The sequence below is a fragment of the Thunnus thynnus genome, chromosome 18, assembly GCF_963924715.1.
Source record: "Thunnus thynnus chromosome 18, fThuThy2.1, whole genome shotgun sequence".
Classification (NCBI taxonomy): Eukaryota; Metazoa; Chordata; class Actinopteri; order Scombriformes; family Scombridae; genus Thunnus; species Thunnus thynnus.
The window spans coordinates 19,917,826-19,937,544 of NC_089534.1; the positions used below are offsets into that span (position 1 = coordinate 19,917,826).

The following is a 19,719-nucleotide window of genomic DNA, read 5'->3' on the forward strand; positions in this document are numbered from 1 at the left end:
CACCATAAAGATAAGAGGGGACCCAAGTTTCTGTGCATATGTGTCAGGTTTCGTTTGGCATACGGCACCGAAACTTTAGCTCCCCTCCCCAGCGTTGCGCAGGTAGACAATACACTGCACCTAAATCTTTAATTCACTGGAGTGTAAGCTAATCAAGAGGTAAAAAATAAAAATGTGGGAAAAAATTCTATTTTTCTGGGAATTAAGTTTAATTAAAGATGCACAGCAATCTAGAAATCGACTAACTATAATTCAGGTTCATGTTAATTTCCCAAGAGAGCTTCAAGTCTAGCCTGCTGTAATCCTGATCATCACACCGACTGATTATTAGCCTGTAAACCCTTTCTAGTAACATCATTTAAGTAAAAAAAAAAACATCACCACATTTATTTATAAGCGTCATAAATAAAGGACAATCCCAGCAGCTCATACACAATAAATCCATTACCTAAATCCTTAAAATCATTTTTTCCAGCTAAAAACTGAATATAACTCAATATAAATATCAGCCTACCTGGGTTGATAAACATATGGCGAACACAATCACTCCAAGCTGAACGATCGTCATTTTGGACATTTCTGTTTTCTGTTTTTTTGTTTTTTTTATGCAATGATTTGGCCAGATGGATGAGGCTGCCCACAGACGCTGCTTCTCTCTAATGTGGACGCTGCATCAGACGAAGCTTTTTATACCAGCTGCAGGTCTGTGACGTAGCCTGCAATGACAGTCGGTCCCGGACATGGTGGAAATAGAGTTACACAGAAATGTCTCATAGAAGCCTAAAGGAAGCAATTTTTTGAACACAAGATATTCAATGACGCAACCCATGTCACTTTAGGCTAAGTGAACACAGCAGAGGCTGTTTAAAACATTTGGGAAGTCAGCTGAGCACGCATGCTCCATCACTGTCCTGTGAGTTTTCTACTGTCCTATATATCATGCTGGAGTGTCTCACTCACAGGCTGCTTGTTGAGCAGAAATCACCTTCTCTAGCAAAACAAAGTGACCCAGTAGATCAAACCGGGACCGTCTATATAGCTACACCTGCACCCTACTCCCACCATTATGTTGCCATGGTGATAATGATTCGTAGGCTGCACGGTTAAGGCTAAAACTGGGATTGTGGTTACTGAGATCATTAAACTTGTGAGAATATGTTGCTTCATTTGGAATTTTACTGGCGAGGAAGAGATATTAATCCAGAAAACGGAAAGCTGTCGCAAATATGAGAAAACAGTTAATGCAACCTGTTGAACAGTCTCTATATACCAGGCTGTATAAATCTGGCAACAGCAACACCTGGTGTTCAAGACTGGTTCACGTTGAAATAAAAACAAACTGCGTAAACTATGAATTAATTGTTTGATGTAATATTATGACAGAGGCAACATCATTTTCAACCATAACCTATTAAAGATGTAGCCCACTTGTCAGTCTTTTTTTTTTCTTTTCTTTTTTTAAATTTTTTTTAGCATCATTGTCCTTAAAGCTGAGAAGATAAACAATGAAAATTAAATTGTTATAGCATGTGTTGGCCGTTTATTTTTATTTTTTCATCTACTTTATTTACAATTTTATATTTATACAGAATTATCAAAAAAAAAAAAAAAAAAAAAAAAAATCCAAAATACACAAATAAATAGCAGCAACACCAAATTTGGGAGGTAGGGTGCAACTATAGTCCTACATACAGTGCAATATGATTAAACAAAATTTAATTATAGGCTATGTATTGATGAGGATAATCAATACAAATTATTATTAGTTTTATTTTACATATGTATGTAGCCTATATGTATGGGTCACTGTGTTAGATTTCCTCTTTTGTTGTGAAGTGTAACAATATACTTTTTATCTGTGGTGAGGAAATGTTAAAGTTGTTCGAGCGAAACTGAAATTCAAATTGCGTTATAAACTACATGTCTACAGCTTATTTAGTCAGTGGTGCATTAAAACAGATGCACTCATCATGACTGTATTTGAGTGTAATCTGATGCAGGGAAAACACCGGGGTACAGTTACTGCTTAAAACATTCAAAACTATTGGGTAGACATCGCCCCCTAATGGTGACATTATATTACTGTAAACCAAAGTATCACATTGTGTGTACTGTCTGTCTCTCTGTTAATGCTCAACACCAACATTTTCTATCATCTTCTAAATTGACAGTTCACTGTAATCATGTGTCCACGGACAATAATGCAAGTAATGATACACAAAGTGTTCATTTTTTTTATGATTCAATCCAGATGTTTGGGATTGTAACTTTAGAACTATAAATACTGACTCCAGTCCTCTGTCATTTATGTAAGTGGATTTCTGAGGGAATAGCCTAGTGAAACGGTCTTATCCCCGCCTTCACCCCCCACAGGAACCTAAAGGGACAGCGCTCCCTGCAGAGGCACCAGATGTGCGCTGTTATGGAGAGCCGGAGAGAGGGGCCTTTTGTGAGGCATCAGATAAGCCCTGTTCCCAAAGCCGGGACGGATCGGGTATCATCAGCGGGTCTACGAGGGGGCGAAACCCAAACCCTGCGCACTGGATCGGGTTTCTGTTTACACGAGCGCGGTCCCTGGATTCTTCCAACCAGAGCAGACTGAGGAAGGCTGGAGACAGGGAGGAGAGAGCCCTCATGTCCCGCCTGTCTGTCTACCTGTCTGTCTCTCTGCATGGGGTTTGGCGACCTGTAGTCAAAGTCCTGCCAGAGAGAGACATTTAAGGATGCAGTTGAACCATCTAAACCCAGTTTTGCCTACGTTTTTAGTAATGGCATCTTTATGACCTAAATTCATCACACTAAGTAGGCGTATTAACATGACATTGGTTAAAACGGGTATGTTTAAAATAGATTAATGAAAATATAGCATTAAATAGTAAAATAATGGCAAGTTTGAACTAACACTGATGTTTCTTTATGTTGCTGAATGAAACTTGATCATCTCCATCTTTTCATCACCAGCTGAGAAACATGATATTTATAAATCCTCTGGCCTTTACCATCAGGAATAACCATGGGACAAATGTTTATGTTGAAAGCTCTTGTTTGTGCACAGACACAGCACACACACACCTCCCTCTGTGTAAATGTAACTCCTGCCCTCAGGCATGTGGTACTTTTCCTGTGGCAAGGGTGGCTCAGGGGCCAAATGTGGACATTTCAGGTGTTTTTAGTGTTGTGCGCGTGTACACACACACACACACACACACACACACACACACACACACACACACACACACACACACATACACACACACTTCACACACAGGCACTCACATGCACTGATCAAACAGATGCCATTTAAGAAAGCCCCAAACATTCTGCCATGGTATCATTTAACTCACAAGGCTCTTTTCATCTCTTTATTTTAAGACAAGAGTATACAGACAGTGTTTGTACTGTGTCCCCTCCGATAAAACACAGTCTTTGCATTCCTTATGAAATGTATCTGTTGAGATTTGGGAGGGGTGGGCGCCAGGTGTTGGGTTACATCAAATCAGAAGGCCCTCCCTTCTCTATCCGAAGAGGGCAGCATCAAGTTGCACAGAATCAGGAGGGAGTAGACCGGTAGTCAGGCGAAGAAGTTTTCATAATAACAGCAGACACAAAAATGTGTTTTGCATGAAATGTAAATTTCAGAGCAGCGAACTTGGATTAAACACAAATACTGGAACACAACTTGCATTGTAGTATTTCTTTGTGTGCAACATTACATCAGTTTTAGGCCATTTTTCAGTACTTTTTTCTCACTGAATAATAAAATAAATGGTGCAACATTTAGGTCATTCTTCATTTACATTTTACATGTTGTCATTTGGCAGATGCTTTCATCCAAATTTACAAGCAAGGCAGTATCCGCTTTGTTTGAGTTGATCATCTAAAAGTGTTTTGTGTTATTGTAGTATATGTTTAAATATGTTGTGTTCGATTTTTGTTTGCTTGCTTGCTTTTGGATAATAACTGCCTCAGCATTCAAATAACAGGGTATAAAAATGAATAAGTTCAATGAAGTTTTGACCAACTTTTCCTGGTAATTAGAATAGTTTTACCCCGCTATTAAAACTCCAGTGATCAGACTATGTTGAGGTTAAAATAATATAGCCTTGGGATTATTACTTGACATGAAAGAATAGCCCATTTATCAATAAAGGTTTTGTTTCTGAAGTTTTCATGTTGCACCAAATTCCTCAAATCCTCAAAGTTGTTAATTACTAGACTTCATTTGACTGTCCTTCCTTTTCATCAAGGAGAAAACACGCCAATAAAGAGTCTATTTTGAAGGTGCTGACCGGAACACGTATCTTCCATATCAACAGAGGCTTGACTGTGGTGAAGAAGAGAGAGTGAGGGTTGTTCGGCGGCGGAGCCTCCAGCCTGGAGCGCACGCATGTTCAGTGGACTCGAATGGTGTGAAGCCCCAGATGAGGGACTCAGACGTCCGGGAATGACAGCCGCTGTCACCGAGAGTGACAGCTTTCACTCAGAGCGACTCCGCTGAAACCTTCCAGCTGACACCCAACACTGATCCGAATCGGATCCAGCCAGACCAGGACTATGCCAGAGATGGAGAAAGGGAGACCACCGGAAAATAAACGCAGCAGGAAACCCGCGCATCCCGTAAAGAGGGAGATAAACCAGGAGATGAAGGTGAGAGTGAGTTTGTGTGACACTGCTAAATCCGTTTTTATCCCGTGAAATAACTTCTTTACGCACACGTCTTCCTACTCAGGGCAGCGAGTCAACTGCGCACAAATCAATGCTGGGAATAATCAGGCACATACTGTGTTTGTTTTCAATGAATGCACTCCTTGTGTCTTTTATATAAGAGGTCATAACTTATGAATACATTTCTCTCTGTTAATTTACAAGAAGTACCGGTTATTTGCAGAGATTCCACTAATGATAACAAATATTTTATATCACAATCTAAACTGAAAATGTCACATACAAACACACTCTTAAGAGACAGGGGTCATTTTAATTATAGATGTTAGCAGTGAAGAAGAGTAGGCTGGCCTTTGCCGTCTACTGACGCCATGTCAGGCCAGCTGTGGCCGGACGCACACACTGTGATGTCCAGCGGAGATCCAGATGTGCGTCACTTCTTCCCTGCTCCTGCGGTGCGCACACTTGCTGTACCACAGAGGCTTGTCCTCATGCCTTCCAAAAGAGAGAGGGCATTTATATTCTTTAAATAGCCTCCCTCAGCCTTACTCTGAGAAAAATATACTAATATGTGTGCTATCACAAAATATTAAAGGATGCAAACATCACATCAAACTAAAGTATTTAAAGATAATAACTGGTCACTTGAGGCATGTTCTTTAAGAATCTCTCCTCTTCTCCCTGCTTTAAAGGACAGTCACTGCACAGGCAATAATAAGTTAAATCACAGTAACAGACATGATTCCCTCCCACCATTATGAGTCTATTACTGCATGGAAACTAATCCGTGGATTGTCTGCTTTGTTTGGGTTTGGACACTGGCTATTTGAGACTGTTGACTGTGGTGGTAAGGGATATCCAAGGCTCCTTCAAGCAGGAGCTGAGAAATCTAAAAAGACAAGCAGTTTTTCGGGGGGAGATTCTGGCCTTCTCGTGAGAGAGGAAATGTGCTCTTTTTGTGTAAGTGGTTTGGATTGTAGCGTTTTGATATCCAGGAGAGGTGTATCGTTACAACTTAACTAATTTTAATCAAAACATGTGAAACGCTATCCCCGCTTGATGTAAGGCTGCCTGGGCTGAATCTCAGGGTCGGCCCCGGTTTGTTGCCTTTGGCTGCAACTCTCTCTGTGGTTTGGGATATGGCTTGTCACTCTCACAAAGCAGATGTTTGTCTGAACTGCCAAAAAGAAACAAAAACAACATTGTGGGAAATGGAGGGGTAGGGTGAAAAAAAAAATTGCCCGTCTTTCGTTAACAAGAAAACAGAGAGACTAAATGACCCTGAGCTGTGTGCATATAGGAGAGTTGACATGATGTGAAACATTCAAGAATCTGCCAAATAGGACTTAGATTGTAGTAGAGTAAAAATCCTGGAGATTTACACCTTTAAACGAGACAAATGATGAAAGAGCAAAGGAAAGACAGTAAGAAGAAAGACAGACTGAAAGGCAGGCAAACTGGTTTCTAACTCAGCTGAGGTCCAGCCCAGTGTTGTCTCTGTAATACATCTGTTTCAACACCACATTCGGACCTACTCCCTCCACGTCAGACCCGAGCGCAGCACCAGACACCGGATACTTAACTTTAATCATCTTTAGGCATATTTAGCTGGATATGATACCACTGCTTGCACTCACCCACACACTCTCCCAGACGCACACACACAGCAGAAAGTGAGCAAGCGAGGGAGAGATCCATTTCTTTGAGGCCCTAGTGCAGAGCAGAGGTCGGAGTGAGGAAAGCAGGGGAAAGAATGTGCAGTCAGTACTACAGCACTACAACACCACCACAGCAGACTGGCTGTGCTGGAAAAGGGTGAAACCTGAGAGGCAGTGCTGTGTCGGGTGTCAGGGCTGGAAGGTGCTGGGGTGGAGGGGAGGATGGTGAAGATGGGAGGATGAGGGGGGGGGGACAGAAGAGAGAGAGAGAGAGGCAAGGGGAGGGACAGGGAAAGCTGGAGAAAGAGAGAGTGGTGGACATTGGAGGGAGAAGAAGGGAGAGGAGTGGGGCATTTCCGAGAACCGTGGGACCTCGCTGTGGTGTAGGGTGTCCCGCTCTGATTTCTGCCCGTTCCGGATCAAGTTTCTCCTCCAATCCAGTTCTCCCAAAGCCACAGAGAGAGGTGGGTGGATAAAGAGAGAGACCTTTGTGTTTTGTTTTTTTTTTTCATCTGGTCGTAATAAAAAAAAAGGGACCACACATCCCATCTGCGGAGAACAGTTTTCTTTTCTCCCTCTTTTTTCCAATTAGAAGAGATAAACAAAGGATGATTCATAGATTTCACACTGGTGTTAGGTTTTAAACCTTTCCGTCTCAGATTTAGCAAGAGTAAACAACTTGAATACATCATGGAAAAAGCGTCATACTGTACTCCACTGTGCCCGTATTCATTTCTCCAACAGGGCTGGGGCTGAGAAAGAATCCCTCTCATTGATTCAGAGTAGGAAGGTCTGATTATGTTTAACATAGGATAAAAAGTTCCACCAACAACCCTAAGATGTACGGTCACAATTTCCCATTTGCAGCCAGCCTATGGTTCAGTTACCCTATCTCTTTACATAGAGGGTTAATCAGAGATTTCTTTTCCTGTTTTTCTCATGCAGACGTTTGCAGAAAGCACCATGAACGAGCTCCTGGGATGGTACGGCTATGACAAGGTGGATCTCAGAGACTCGGAGGCCAACGAGATTAGAAACTACAGAGAAAGGCGTCAGCATGTGTCAGTGCTAAAAGGTGAGGGCAGGTGTTAACAGTTCACAGAGTCTTCTTGAATTTATACTAACTTACAGGTTCTGCAGGTTTTAGCGCAAACAATGAGTCACTGTACAAATTTGCTAGACTTACTCTCTGCTGAAGTTGTAACTTCTCAAGTTTCATTCATTCAGATACATCTATTGTTTCTCATCACATTGTACTAAAAATCAATGAGGGGCATTGTTACGAGTTCAAAAGTTGTTACAGTATCATGAATCATTATCAAAATTCTCCTCATGATGTTTATGTCTTTCAGAAAACTCATTGCCAAAACCTAAGAGCCTGGACACCAAAGTCAGTCACTCAGTTCTGGCTATGAAGAGTGGAGTGAGAGAGTCCTCTAGTGTCCCCTCCTCTTCACCCTCCTCTTCCTCAACAAGTTCATCCTTGACCACCCCCAAGGAGCACAAGAGTGCACCTGTCATTGTCCCACTCATAAAGCCATCAGCAGGTAGTGAGCTATGGACCTACAAATGATGAGTTTAAGTTTGGATTCTTGCAAAGTCTATACAGTATAATATGTAATTGGCTTATAGAATTGCTGCCCCTAAATTTACAATAATCCATAATCTATGACTATTATATTAATATGCTGAAAGATCAGAGTGTGGAATCAACTGTTGCTGATAGAGCAGGTGTTGTTCATGACTCCTCAGTGGTCATAAAAGCCCTGCAAACAGTTAAAGAGGATTTGCAATTACGTGACATGTCTCCTAGCATTTAATTACTCCGGGTCATATTTGTCATCACATTCCTACTTCTATATGTAGTATTAAGTCTAGAAAAGAAGTGATATCTGAAGTTATCAGGTGAACTTGTGTGTTAAGGTGATTTATTTTTAAAGTAAAAAACAATACTCTCAGACATCTGAGATCATTTTGTTTGCAAATTACTTTGCTGTCACATTGCAAAATATTGCGAGTTGCAGCTTAAAAGGAGCCAGTGTTAACAAGACTACACTAGTGCCACCTTGGTATACAGTGCAGTGTGTGGGTCTCTTGTTTTGACAATGTACTCTAGCACATTGGATTTGAGATTAAGCAATGGTTATAATGGTGATGACTTTCCACTTTCCACAATAATTTGATTGTGAGTACATCCATATTAATAGAACAGTGTTGGAATTATAAACCTGCCATTGTCCTGCTGCACTGTTAAGAAATGTGTCTCAACAAATCCAATGTGTTGGTGTAATTAGCCAAAACAATTCAAAATCTGCCATTGTTTATGGATTTATGGACAAAGCAAAAAATAAGGCATACTAAGGGTGCAGCTTTGGGCTCCCTGAAAGAGTATTACTCCTTTGATTAATTCATAGCATCTTACTAGAAGCTTTGTTTCTAGCCTTTCCAGTTGTGGGCCAAGATCCTATGATTGCTTAATATACTGACTTTATTGAAATATATACTTGATCAGATAATTGGCTAATGGACCAGTCTCTTGAGTTTTTGTTAAGATTAAAGAGTTACTGTACACAATTAGTCCACTGAAAAGCACTGCTGTTGCTTTTCACAGATATTTATATATAAAGACTTCCAATATGGCTGTTGAAATCTTCTGTAAACAACTCATGTCTCACCCTTATAAGATCTTTTAAATCCAACAGCCACACACACCTCTTGAGCTGAGCTGTTGCATCGAAGATGGGTAGTAATAGCTTTGCAGTTCGCAGTTGTTAATTGCTCTCCACTTCTCTTCTGCTTTTTCCCCTGCAGTGGAGGATGTACAGAATGTGCAGATAGTGTGTGTTTGGTGCCAGAAGGAGGGTGTAAAACGCTATTCACTATGTATGGGATCAGAGCTCAAGAGCTTCTGCAGTGAGAAGTGTTTTGCTGCCTGCAGACGGGCCTACTTCAAACGCAATAAGGTAAGTAGTGACAATACATACAAAGTGTATACAGTACTTGTCACAGTGAATCATCACAAAGTTGTGCTGAGAACAGATAATATTAGAATAAATAAATTAAGTTTAGGACATTGGGAATCATCCATACATCGTCACACACACAAATATATGAATGCACACATATACAGGTACCGTATACCGACAGAGTTTATACCAGCTGTGTCATCCTGCATACACTTAAGACCCAGGCTTCAAGTGGTTTCATGCTTGTAAACTTGTATTTACTTTATTTTCTTAGCAAAAAGGAAATAATCAAAACAGAAGTCTATAAAGATAAACATAGTAGGGACTGTGCAGGAGAGGTAAGAAACCCCAAAGGGCTTGTAGTAAAAAACTCCCCTCTAGGATTTACAATTTATCTTAATACTATGGATATTTGTTTCCTTAACACAATGAGATAAAAAGAAGAAGAAAAAAAACAAGTTAGTATTAATAGTAATAATAATAATAAATAAAACAAATGGAAACACATAAACACACATACTGAGCACATTAACTATAGCACAGGTGATTTTTCATGTTAGACTTAAGTACTGACAGTGATGGGCAGGTTTTGATAGAGAGGGGACTGTTATTCCAAAGTGACGATTCTCTGTATTTTATGACATATTGTTCGAGAGTTGTGTGATAATAGAGAAGATGAGTATCCTTTGCTTGTCTGGTTGGATATGAATGAATATCAGAGTTCATTAAAAAGAAGGTGTAAAAAACATTAGGTAAGCTGTATACATTTACACATAAAGATACATGTTTGATAAATATTAGTGTTGGAAATAGATAACAGATTTCATTTCTTGAACAGAGGAGTTGATGGTTCATGGCAGTCTGATGCAGTTGCCAATCTTAAAAATGTCTTTTGGATTAAAGGGAAGAGGAAGAAGAAGGATATGTACTGGCCTAAACAATGTTACTGTATGATATGTATGGATACATTGAACTATAATAGAGTGTTAGAGGACAGGACTGATTTATCAGTGAACAAACTTTTCTAATGATGCCAAAAGAATTCATGTTTTTTTACACACATACTCAATGTGGTCATTCCAGGATAGTTTTTCATCTATTAATGCACCTAAAAATCTTGTGTTAGTGACTTGGTTGATTTCAATATTATTAACAAACTATTTAGCATCTTTCTTTGGATAACTTTTATTTTTATTTCTGAAAAAAATTATAAAATTGCAAAAATTTTGACATTTAGGGAAAATTTGTTAATCTCTAACCAATTTGAAGTATATGATAGAATTTTATGAAAGATCATTGGCTTCTCTGATCAAGAAACCAAAGTTTGCTTGTGATATGACAATACTAATATCATCAGTGATCAGAATGGGCAATGCAAAATCAGACATCCAAGCAAAGTCATTTTTATAGATGAGAAGTAGAAGTGGCCCAAGAATAGATCCATGAGGCACTCTGCAATATAGCTTGATTCTGTTAGAAATGCAGTTTTACAGTTTATAGATACATATTGATCTCTATTATTAAGATAGTCATTAAGCCAATTAATAACAACATTCTGAAAGCAATACTGGTGAGGTTTGGAAATGAGAATTTTGTGATCAACTGTATCAAAAACCTTCGATAAATCCAAGAATATACCAACTGCAAACATATTATTGTCCAAAGCTGTGGAGAATTAGTCTATAAGTTGTAAGAGAGCCATATATGTTTAGTGATTTTGTTGAAATCCATATTGGTGTTTATACAGGATATTGTTATCATTCAGGTGTTTTAACACTCTTGCATAGACTAACTTTCCCAAAACTTTGGAGAAGCAAGGAAAAATAGAAATTGGCCGGTAATAAGTGTAAAGGCTAGGATCCCCTTCCTCAAATAATGGTATGACCTTTGTGACTTTCAAGTATTTGGGACAACTCCAGTTTTTTTGCTACACGCATTTGCAAAGAAGTCATTGAATCTATTTGCTATATCAAAAGGGTTAGTGAATTAAATGTCACCATCAATAAATTGAGATGGAATTTTAGTAGCCTTTGTCTTATTAAGTAATTGATTGATAATGTTCCACATGGATGTTATGTTACAAGCAGCCTCTTAAACTTGTCTGAATAGTATTTCTTTTTTGCTATATGGAGAAGATGTGAAAATGCGTTTTTTTTATTTTTTTTGTATGTATCAGAGTTGTGGGGAGTCGGATTTAGCAGAAATCTTTTATATAGTTTATTTTTCTTCATAGAGGATTTCAATAATCCCGAAGACAACCACGGTTTACTGGCAACTTGGTCTGACTTGATCTTATACTTAAACAAAGGAAAGCATTTATTAAATGTAGAGTTGAATACTAGTGAAAATGATTGGTATGCCAATTCAACATCCTGTTGAATAAAAGTATTATTCCATGGAAAATCCTCAATCATGGATTTGAAGCATTCTATATTCCCTTCACTAAACTTACAATAGCTTGCTTTATCTGTAGACATTGTTTGTATACCACCAGTTGCTGAAGTAAGATGAAATACAGGGAAGTGGTCTGAAATGTCTGTATACAGTATTCCTGAGTTGGATACATAATAGAAAGAATGTGTTAAAATATTGACTTGTGAGGTCATAATAGACGGATTAATTTACAGGAGTTTAAAAAGGGGGATCTCTGAGAACACACTTTCTAGTTATTATGGGGGATAAGTAAGCTATAGGAATGGTGGGAGGGAGGTCAAAGTTTGTAGAGGACACTTGGTATCAGTTTCGCGTTAATGGAGGAGGGGTTGGCCATTAAGTGGCTCTGATCTGGGGGACAGGAAAGCAGCAACCACAGAGAATTGCTCTGATGCACACTGCCATGATTTTTCACCATCCATTACAACATGGATATACCCTCTTTAGAGGTGCGGGGTGACAAGCAGCTATATCGCCTTTCACCTTCGCTGTTGTTTATACTATGGTGGGTTTATTCACACGACAACAGAGACAAAAAGGAGGGCTGAACAGACTGCGCGCAACAAGCCCTCTAGTTTTTCAGAGGCGGGGAGGAAAGCAGTGCCGTTGGCTTGTCGCTGCTTGTCTGAGAGGAAGGCCAGGAGGCCTGGGGCGAGGTGTCCACTTTCAGTGCATACCTTACCTTCAGCTGCCTCATGTTTCGTAACTCAACACGACTCAATGGGTCACAGAGATGGGGGAGCACTCAGATCCACAGCAGATCAGCTTACATGAATCAAGTGGAATTTCCTATATTAATACTGGCAAGGCCATTAATAATATGACAATACATCACCTGTATTATCTCCTCACTCAGTTGTACAATCGTATCTGTTTCACAACACAGCGATTTCCTTTTGTTGTACTGACCTTTGGGATTTGGTACCATGCATGAAGTTCAGACCGCTAACCTTGATGACAAGGCAATTCATTTGAATCTATTTTTTGCACTTGTTATGTAAGAAGCTCAAATTTGGTTTAATGACCACAGATTGATTCCAGTTTAGCATTCTGATGTAAAGCAACTGCAGCTACGTCCTCATGAATTGTAGAACTAATCCATCAAAAGTAGTGTGAACTCAGCTCTGACTAAGTGCTTCACAGCGGTTCATGTCACATGTGTCACACTGTGGTTTTCCCCTGTCAGGCCAGAGATGAAGACCTCCATGGTGAGAGATCCCCACAGCACCCCCATACGGAGGACTCACCCAGACTGGTGTTGAAGATAAACAGCAATGTTAGAGTAAGAGGATATTATCATTGTATCTATTGTTTGCCAATGTAAAGTCTTAATATAACTATGCTATGAATTACAAGATTAAAACAGCTTTGTTGTGTATCTAAGTTGTCTTTTTACCGTAAAAGCATTTAATGAAATTAGCCTGTCTTAAAGTTCTCATCATCGACTATCACCTCAATGACCCTCCACAGTCTCTCTCCCCTGTGCCGCAGGTATGTGATTGGTGCAAGCATGTCCGCCACACTAAAGAATACTTGGACTTCGGATCTGGTGAAGAGAGGCTTCAGTTCTGCAGCACCAAGTGTCTGAATCAATACAAGATGGATGTTTTCTACAGAGAAGCCCGTGCAGCTCTCACCAGCTCCAGCCCAGGCAGAACCAGCCAGGAGGGGAGGTCGGAGAGCAGTGTGGCAGGGCAAAAGCTACTCACTCCAGAGTCTTGGAACAGCAGCACCAGTGCAGGGGAAGCTCGTCATAGAAACCTTTCCCCTAAAGGGCCTACGCCAATCCATGGATCAGCAGAATCCACCTCTATCTCCCCCTCAGAGGCATCATCTTCTTCTTCCTCTTCTAAGATCGCTGTCTCTGGGCTTAGGAGCCTGGACAGGCCCATCCAGCCTCCTCCGCCTCCCTCTGCTGTAGAGGTGCCATCTCACCCTGTTCCAATTCCTCCTCTTCCTCCACGTCCCCCTCTGGAACATCAGCCAGTACCTCAAATCCACATGCCCTTCATCAGACCTCCTCTTCATGCTCAGGGCCTCAGAAGTCCCCTTACCAACCCTCCCAGACACCCAGGCCCCCCTTCCAGCCCTATCCACAGACCTCCTCACTCTCCTCACCTGCAGCCCCCAACATCTTCTTCCATGAATCCCCCTGGACTGATGCATCCCTTCCCAGGAGCCTACTTCCCTGGCTTGCATTCCCCTCCCCTTAACATGATGCCCAGAGGCCCTGTCCCAATGCCTCCTATAATGAACTTTGGTATTCCCTCCTTTAGCCCACTCTTACCCCAGCCCACTGTCCTGGTGCCTTACCCCATTATTGTTCCCTTACCTGTCCCCATACCCATTCCTATCCCCATTCCAGTCCCTTCTAAAGCAAACCTAGAAACCCCAACTCACAGTGGAGTTATACAGCCTGTGCCAGAGGGGGCAGACCGGGGTAGGTCCATAGCTACCAGGCCTCCATCTCCAGGGATGTCTGAAGGGGATGGCCGATTGGCAGCCAACAAATTTGGTGGAACCTTGACTCAGGGTCTCCCCTCACCCAGTGACCCCAATGCCAGGGACACAGATTGGGTTAAATCAGAGAGGCCATTCCCATCCCCAACATCCACACCCCACAGTGGAGCATCCTCCCCCAGGGCACAGTACAACGCATCCCCCTGCTCAGCCCCAGGGTCGGATGGGCCGACAGACTATAAACAGCAGCAACAGTCAGAGCGACAAGTCATACAAAGGGTACTTCAAAGGACCCAAGTGAAGCTGGAACCCAGTGCCAATGCAGTTGTGGACGTTTCAGGGCTCAGGTCGTCAGGAACTGGGCAGGGTACCAGATCAGGGTTCCACGATATCATCAGACCTACCCCTCCTCTACCACAGTCCCCTTCTCATGACACTGTATACCACCATCAGGACTCCCACACTCCACCTTCACACACCCCACCAAGCCCTACAGGGAGCAACCATCCATATGATGCCACATCTTCTGCCCTGAAACCTCAGGACCACGGTCCAAATGGGATGTCCTCGTCATCCACACCCGCCAGTCCAGACTCCTCCTTACCCCAGAGAGTACCAGCACCACCCCCTGACCCTGCACTCAGTGAGCTGGAGGCTATTAAAGAGAACAAGTGCTCTGTTGTTGGCCCAGTACGGGTTGAGGGCCCAGTCAGTCAGTCAGAAGAGCCCTTAGCAGTAGTTGGGGAGGTAGGAGAGGACCCCCATGTTCCTGATGAGGACCATGCCTATGCCCTGCCCACAGCGCCAAAGACAGGCGGGACCACCACCCCACTGCTCTTGCCCAAACTCAGGGACAAGGGCAGCCTGCGGAGCCCTGCTAATATGCCCAGTGCTGGAGACATGGAGCCAGCTCTGAAGAGGCGATGCCTACGAATCCGCGATCAGAATAAGTAGAGGATGGAGGTGAGAAATTCTATTACAAAGCGAGGCAACTATATAGATACTGTTAGTATAATTAGCTGTTAGCTAGAGAACTACTACCTTATCTTATATACATACATCTACAGAAAACATGCCACAAGCACCAAATGGATGGGGTTAACTGCATCAGAGCAATTCAGAGTATCAGGTAAATTGTAAATTATTGAATAATGTGCTAAGTTGCCCCTAACTGTATTTGCATAAGATTTCTAAATCCCATTGCATTGTTCTATGTGGCAAACCCCTCCCATGTGGTATTCCATGTTGGTTAATTTAAAAACCAGCAATTATGTCTAAATGCAATTTGACCAAGGATTGGAAAAAGTGCGCATACACACATTCAATGATACAGAGGGCAAGCTTAATCACAGGTCTTACAGTATCCGCGTGGTCACTAAACAGCATGGCGCCAAAGAGAGAAAATCCCAGTAACCTGGCACTCCTCAGGGCTCTAAGGTTACAACAGGGGAAGGAGGTGGAGGGCACAGGCAGTGAGAGTCACTTTGAAAGGCGATCACTTCAACACAACCTGACAGTCACAATGCTTTGTTTGCATGGCAGCCTGTTTTGCAGGCTTTGTTTTGCCAAGATATGTGACTGTGTGTCTGTTTAAGAGGGAGGGAGAATTTTCTACATTTTAACCAATTAGCCCATGCTTTAATCCAGGCTAGTTTACAATGTATGAGGAGGTAGTGGGTTCAGTGTCTTGGACAAGGACATATGGCTGCTGCTGAATCAAAACTGACCTTGAGGTTAAAGGAGGGCCTGTCCAAAGTGTAAGCCCAAAGTCAAACTCTTGGTTCTCAAGGTATGAAAAGTCAGGTAGCACAGACATCTTTTGAGATTGCTGTAGAGACAGAGGTGATTGTCAGGCAGACTACAAGGCGCTGTTACTATGAGAGCCAGCCCTCAGCTTTGATAGAGCTCTGGGGCTTCATTAGAAAACACAGGGGCTGAATCCGAGCGATCCGATTACACATGTCATAGTGACACCCTATTCTGGCTTTGGCTTTTCTCTCTCTCATGTATGAGTTTAGCACTCTCCTCTCCCCTTTCCCTCCTTTTCCTTCCCTTCACTCACCACCACTGTCCCCTGCCAACCAGATGTTGTTAGAGTGCAGCAGAAAAGCCTCCTTACTTTGGACCAATCAAAGGCCCTCTTGATTTCACTTGCCTGATTGCTAGTCCAAATGGTTGTAACACCACCCGACCGTCCTCGCCCACTGGTATCATGCCATAATGAGATCATGTTACCATTTTACTGTATGCCCTGTGATTAATCTGCTGATATTACAGAGATGGTTTAGATTTCAACTGGCCTGCTCTTCTCCTCCAAAGGCCAAGGGTCACCTTACTAAATGTGTTTAAAAATGATGGCTGTTGATACAGAATGCACAACATAAACCTTTATCTTATACCCCAGGTGTTTTATGCCTAAGCATGACAAGATTCCCTTTCACTAAATGAGTTCCCACTTCACTCTTTGTCATTTGTTGTGGTTTCATGCGTCCCCTTAGTAACCAATACATATGAAATCACAGCATGCTGCTTGTGTCATGCAGACGGATTTATGGCCCTGCGTTGTGTGTAATGGGAGCTGGCTGTCGTATGTGAGTGACTTAAGCTTGCCACCTCTGTGCTCTGAGCCGAACATTGCTGTGCTGTTCTATTGTCTCTAGTGCTAAAAGTCTTTAAAAAAAAAATCTCCCACTCTGACAGAATCAGCAGCCAACTGGAGGACTTCACCTCAGGAAACAGCCCGTTTTTTCGTCTCAGTTTTCCTTGCCTTTATTTGGGATATTTTATAGCCTCATGTAATCCGATCCCACCACATGGGTATTCGCTGAGCTTTTGAAACTAAAACGCAATGGGACAGAGGGAGTACAGAACCCCGGTTTGGCCCTTACATGAGTGTGTGTGTACGTCTGTTTACGTTTAATATGTGTGTTTGAATGAAAGTCTGTGTTAGTGTGTGAGAGAGAAATAGACCAGATGTTCTTGGTTTGATTGTGCCCTGTGCAACAGTTATCTGAGTGTTGACATGACTAAAAGCCTCATTCTCAGTGTTTATGTAGAATTGGCGGATTAAGGAATGAGTGTCCAGAACAGGAGAGGTTGATATAAGATATGTTAGAGATGAAGAATCTATAACATCTCACCGCTCTCTTACCCTCTTTCTGTTTTTTTTTTTTGCTCTCCCCTCCTCTCCAACTAATGAACAGACTCCCTGTTTAACACTGTATGGCGGTGCCAGATTCAGTGCCACGCCCTCTTGTGGACAACACCAGTGCTAACATCCTCCAGCCTGTCCTTCAGCCTGTCAGCCCACCAGAGTGTTGCTCTGCCTGTAGACCAGCAGGGTGCCAACCCAGGAAGCAGTCCAGATGGCCATATTATCACAAGTCAACGTGGGGGAAGAACACACAACACAGTCACACATTTTGTCTTGGACCAAAGAGTATTGCTGGCTAGTGTGTTATGTTGTGTTCAGTGAGCACTTGATATGGAGCATCTCAGATCTTCTCCCTGTCTGACATTGCCCGTGTGTGTGTGTGTGTGTGTGTGTGTGTGTGTGTGTGTGTGCGTGCGTGTGTGTGCGTGTGTGTGTGTGTGTGTGTGTGTGTGTGTGTGTGTGTGTGTGTGTGTGTGTGTGTGTGGCTGCCCAGATGCGCTCCTCCTCCTCCACCACCACCTCCTCCCTCTCTCCTTGCTCCACACAGCAGACAGGGCTCTGATCAGCCTTGTGTGGTCTTCTCAGATGGAGCCTGAACATGATCTCTTTCCAGGGGAAACGGTTTGTTTTCTCTGCCCGGCTTGCACAAAGAGCCACATTGTTCCTCTCCCCATATCCCACGCTGACTCCCCACTCCAGGTTTTGGGTTACCTGGCCGACGGGGGCTCAGACTTCAGGAGCGTTTTTATTTTTTTGACCGACAGCCAGGAATATAGTATACCCTTCTCCCCACCTCTCTGCCCAATCTAAATACGGTACACAGGAACACACTAGTTCTGAGGTTTGATTCCTCACAACTGATTGCCTGTGATTCCCTACTCTGCCCTCTTGCCTTTCAATTCCCTTCAAAGGGAGGAGAAAATGTCTGCAGAAATGAAAAGTTTAACCTTGGGCAGTTTATGCATTGTGTGGAGAGAGTCTTGCTGGGCTGAGCAGTATAATACACTCTCTTAGAGAGAAAAGATGCTCCCTCTGCCATCTGTAAAACAACGACATAGAATATATGAGGGGATGTCTACTGATATACAGTAGCCGAGATGGTCTGTGAACACTTTAGTCGTCCTGATGACGCTGGTCCATAAATGTGTGATTTACAGACCCTCCATCATCGTTCATCTGATCTGATAGCAAATCAGAATTTGAATCAGTTTTAACACAAAGAGTGCCGTGCATGTTCATGGCAGTTTAAAATCCTGAATATTGATGGCACATGGCAGTTAAACTGATCCTGATCTTTTTATTATGTTACTGGCTCTAATGAGATGATCCTAGAAAACAGGCTTGTAATATTACCAAATGTGGTATTATACTCAACCGTCAAATGCTGTAGTATGCAGCGATCAGTATTACAGTTCCCTCTATTGGGAACACTTAATGAGATATGATCCAGCTAGATCACTTAGAGGCTTTGTCAACACTTGTCCCATTGTAAGGTTTCAGTTTTTCTTGTTGAACTCTACACAGATACTATTTGATGTTATATTAACTTATGGATGATGCATCTGTAGATTTTCACAAAAATTGCTTTATTTCTTTGTTTTTTTCTTTGATGATTGTATTCTGTGAGTGCTGAAGCTCTTAAATGCCCCTTGTCTATATGTTTATATACTGTATCCCCACTAGAGAGCAGTGTTTGCCTTTGTAACTTTGCACCTGCCTGTTTTTTTTTTGTTTTTGTTTTTTTTTTTGACAAGAAAGGCCCATAGGCAGTTTGCTGAAACCCATTACACAGAACACAACGCCGCACTCAGTGCCAACTGACTGATATTGGATGCCAAGTAGATAGCTGTTTCCCCACATTTCGCTGCCATTATTTTATCTTTTCATCCAATGCTTGCCTACCAGTACAGCACTGTCAAACCACAAAGGCCCCGGGTGTAGTCAGCTGTCCTTCAACGCCTCTTCTTAATGAAGAGTTCAACAGTCCCCTGAGATAAGTAGTCATCATGACCTACTCCTAGAATAACTTCAAATGTGACCCACCCCAGCCATCATTCCAAAACTACATGCCTATCAGTTTGTGTGTGTGTTTGTGTGTGTGTGAGTGTCCCTACAGCGACAACACATTTCACTGTCTCCCCACTCATTCCAGCCAGCATCCTCACCACAGGTCATGCCATTATGTCAGTGTCATCCTCGGCTGGCCAGGGGACTTTGTCAACAGCTTGTGTGATTCAGTGATGACATCACTCCATGCAAATAGCTGAGGCGTCAACAAGTGTTCCTCTACTCTGACGCCAGAGGCCAAAAAAAGACATTATTGATACTGCCATTATTGGTTTTATTGCACATTTTAATCATTGCCATTTTTGACCTGATACAG

General features: G+C 42.2%; 1 protein-coding gene across 2 annotated transcripts; it reads left to right on the forward strand.

The window, feature by feature from the left end:
- The first annotated feature begins 4,312 nt into the window (after positions 1 to 4,312).
- LOC137169019 (sine oculis-binding protein homolog) lies at positions 4,313 to 19,188 on the forward strand. Of its 2 annotated transcripts, none has more exons than XM_067571953.1 (7): positions 4,313 to 4,647; positions 7,269 to 7,398; positions 7,676 to 7,870; positions 9,135 to 9,286; positions 12,909 to 13,004; positions 13,193 to 15,145; positions 17,386 to 19,188. In XM_067571953.1, exons 1-6 carry the CDS (start codon positions 4,555 to 4,557, stop codon positions 15,134 to 15,136), a joined length of 2,610 nt encoding a protein of 869 aa, XP_067428054.1. In that variant the 5' UTR covers positions 4,313 to 4,554; the 3' UTR covers positions 15,137 to 15,145; positions 17,386 to 19,188. The 2 variants fall into 2 exon arrangements, with proteins under 2 accessions (XP_067428054.1, XP_067428055.1); XM_067571954.1 differs by having other exon boundaries at positions 13,214 to 15,145.
- Positions 19,189 to 19,719: the final 531 nt, after the last annotated feature.